The 3,581-nt window shown below is 41.3% G+C and overlaps 1 protein-coding gene across 1 annotated transcript in view; it reads right to left on the reverse strand.

Annotated features, from left to right (window-relative positions):
* CRB1 (crumbs family member 1, photoreceptor morphogenesis associated) overlaps positions 1 to 2,264 on the reverse strand; it is a gene marked incomplete at its 5' end in the record, with an annotated part of 44,172 nt that extends 41,908 nt beyond the window's left edge. The window contains one exon of the mRNA XM_010133541.1: positions 2,069 to 2,264. Within this exon, the coding sequence (XP_010131843.1) occupies positions 2,069 to 2,264 (196 nt within the window). The remainder of the gene's footprint in view (positions 1 to 2,068) is intronic.
* Between the last annotated feature and the right edge of the window lie 1,317 nt (positions 2,265 to 3,581).

Genomic DNA, 3,581 nt, shown 5'->3' on the forward strand with positions numbered 1-3,581 from the left:
TGAAAGAGGGTTTGTTCTGCCTTAGTCCATGTTCTTTTTTCGTTTTGGTCCAGAATCACGGAGCATATTCACGACTCACTGCTTAATGTGAAGCCCCACCCGTGTGCCTTTTCTGTCAGGTATCTTTAAGTGGCTGACGTTGCTATAGACCTTTAGGGATTCTGTAGGGTGCCCTGCTTGTGAGCAGGCTATGGCTGAGCAGGCAGATGGCTGTTTCTAATAAGAGTGATACTTTTAGATGCTCTACCTAACGTAGTTTTGGAGCTTCTCATTTGATGTTCTCACAATATACAGAAAGCAATACGTGCAGATATTCTTCTCTGTGCAATCAAAAGAGCATTGAAAGTACTGGGAATATTTCCTATGGAAAAAGGGCTTGGAGCATGCAGAGGTATGTACCCTCTGTGCCTGCACACCGCAGGTTTTTGTAGGTCCAGCTAAGGCACCGCTCTAAATTGTTAACTTTAAATAAGAAATGTTCACCAATATGAAGCTTTTAGGAGATCAAGTTCTACTTTGTTGCATTCATGCAACTTCACTGGAAGATCAGTCTCAAATTTGGGAGAGACTTTGGTTTGGTGTTTGTGTTTATGGCTTTTTATGCTAAATCTGTTGCCTTGCACATTTCTGTGAGAGCTGGTGTCACACACAAAAGCCTCAGCTGTACTGTAGCATTAGTCAAAAAAAGGAAAACTGCTGTTGAAAGACTAAAATTCCTTATTTGACCCCCCAAAATACAAAAAAATAAAGGAAATTGCTAGACATCCTTCTGATTTGAATTGCTTTGTTGTTCAACTCTTTTCATCATATGACAAATGTGGTAAGAACTCCAGTCCTCCTCCAGATATCCTGGAGCATTACAAGCCAATTAAAATTGCTCTTAACATGTTCCTCAGCTTTAAAGCTGGAGAAAAGTGAGCAGGATTAAATCTGGCCTGAATGAGCATCCCATTTGCTCACCTCATGCATTATCCTCAAAAGGCTTGCAGGTTCCTAAGTGGTCTGTGAACCACCTTGCAAGGCGCAAGGTGACCTGCCTCTCCCTGCTGTTATGCTTCAGCTACACTGGAAAATAGGCAATTGCTTTGTCCCCTTCAGAGTCATTCAGTGCTGCTGAAAAGGATCTCCACGAGGTTGGTGCCATGTCACCACACTGCACAAAGGCTCATTCCCAGAATATGGCATCATCCCCCTCGCATTCAAGGCAAGCGTGCCTTTAGCGGACATGGCTTTTGGGCACTAAAATCTTCCAAACCGCTTTGCAAAAACTGGAAAATACACAATAGATAAGAAATCTTATACTGGCAAGGACACTTATCAATACACTTATGAACTTTCAGACGGAGCTCACACATACACGTTTGCAGTTTGGGAGTCTCACACAGAGCATGCAAAGCCCGTACGGGTGAAGGAATGCCGGGGCTCTGCCTGCCAGGGCCCCTGTGCAGAGCTATCAGCAGCAGGTGGAGAAGCTTTTTCCTGCTATCTTGCATTCTCTTGGTTGTGGTTTTATTTTTCTTCCTTTGCCCATGGGCTGCAGGTTTTTTTGAATAAGAAGCTGTTGTCCTATATGCCTGTAAGCTTCCTGACAGATTTCCTATTGATACCTATCACTGTGGTTACTATTATTACAGTTTTCTTCTGCCTCTCTTTTCGAATGCCTCTGTCTGTCAGGGTGGGCAGCTGCTGTTAGCAAATTCAATTTTATATGCTCTCACATCACTCTTGGAAACGAAAGCTTGATGAGTGTTAAAATGGAATTCATCTCTAAATGAAATTCCTCAGGGCTAGACAAACAACATTTTGTAAATATTTAAAGTACGTAAGAAATGTACTTCTTGGTCACTTTGTCATAAATATTTTGTTGTCCTGTTGGCTCTGCTGCCAGACTTGCATTCTTTAATCCTATTCAAATCCAAACTGAAACAAGTGCAGAATCAAGGAGTGAAATCCTCAATCTGAGGTGAAATCGGCTACTGGCAGGGCAGCGTCTTGTAGCGTTCCTGTCTGCAAAAAAGAGGTGCAAATTGCTCCTCGCATTAGCATTACCCAGCTGTAGAAGACATACCCGTTGGCCTCGTCTGTGCACTGTCCCCCATTGAGGCACGGCCGGCTGATGCACTCGTCGATGTCGGTTTCGCAGAGGTCACCGAGGAAGCCCGGCAAGCAGGAGCAGGTGAAGCTCCCCAGGGAATCGTGGCAGGTTGCTCCATTCAGGCACGGCTGTGATGAGCATTCATCTATTTCCAGCTCACAGTTCGTTCCTTCAAAGGCAAATAAAACAAGCAAACCCCTAACTTAGGAGATAGTTTTGGAGATCTCAGAAAGGACTGTGTTAAGTACAATATTCACATAATTTTTTTTTTAAAGCAATTGCCTGCTTTCAAAAGGCATTTCCTCCTCAATGTGCATTGCAAGACTAGTTTTTTCAAAGCTTGGGAAAATTTACAAAGTATCAAACCAGCCGCTATTCGCAAAAATAGGTATTATTATAATTTTTATATTAGCTTGATTGTGGAAACAGAGCAAACTAATTTTCAGATTATTCAAACCATGCTACTATTCTATTTATATGATACAAAAGTGACCTCAGAAGAGTCCATTTAAAGCTGTGCGATTAACTGAATTCCTTGGGAAGCTGTCTGTTTAGCTGCGGTTTATTGCTTTGGGTTTTTTTTTTTTTTTATTTAGATTTAGCAATGTGTAAATAAATCGGTCTATGATGCCATGTTTGCAACAGGTCAGAATCTTGGATCTGTGCTTCAGAGATAATTGATGGAATTAAATCTGTTCTAATATTAGTTTACAGCTATTTATGATAGTTGGCAGGTTAAATATACATCCCTTTTTCTCATCTCTAGTGCAGTCCAGGACACATTAAGAAAATTTCATAATTAATGCCTTGCGGCTCCTGCTTTGATTATTTCAGGGTTTTGTGTACTTAAGCATTTATTTAGTATTTTGAGTAACAGAGTGAATTTCTTTAAATAATTTTGACTTGCCAAGGCAATTCGTTTTAGCAGCTACAGTATCAGTCACAAAACAGAAGCAAAATGGCAAATTATGATGAAGCAGCTGCTTTTAAGCGGACGTCCCTATCTTTCATTTGGCTTACCAAAGCAGCAGTAGTATTGTAAATAGTTTTCAGGGGAATTCCTGCTTGAAAGATAATCTGCAGTCTTGAGAATGGGTTCCATGTTTTTGGAAAGGTGAAGTTTTCAGTACAAGATGATGATGCAGGTTTTCAAAAGACGGGAACAGACAGGTTTTCACGATGGGTATTATCTCAACAATTTATTTCGGAGCTCACCTCTAATTCTTTATGCTGTTTTTTCCAGCACTATAATTTTCATTGTGTTTAGACATTAAAGGGCAAGTTCATCTTTCCAGTAGTGATGAAATATTACTGATGTGATTTTAGAGAATGTATTTTTATAGTTCCTTGAGAGCACATATGAACACTGGATGGGTGCAGTTGCTGGTCCTGTGTGCGCCTCCAGTTTAAGGTTCACCGATCAGCCAGCCACTACCTTCAGCAGCAGCCTGCCACAGCCCCTGGCACAGGAAACCACTCCTGTGGT

This window comes from Buceros rhinoceros, unplaced genomic scaffold (assembly GCF_000710305.1).
Source record: "Buceros rhinoceros silvestris isolate BGI_N320 unplaced genomic scaffold, ASM71030v1 scaffold36793, whole genome shotgun sequence".
Taxonomy (NCBI): Eukaryota; Metazoa; Chordata; class Aves; order Bucerotiformes; family Bucerotidae; genus Buceros; species Buceros rhinoceros.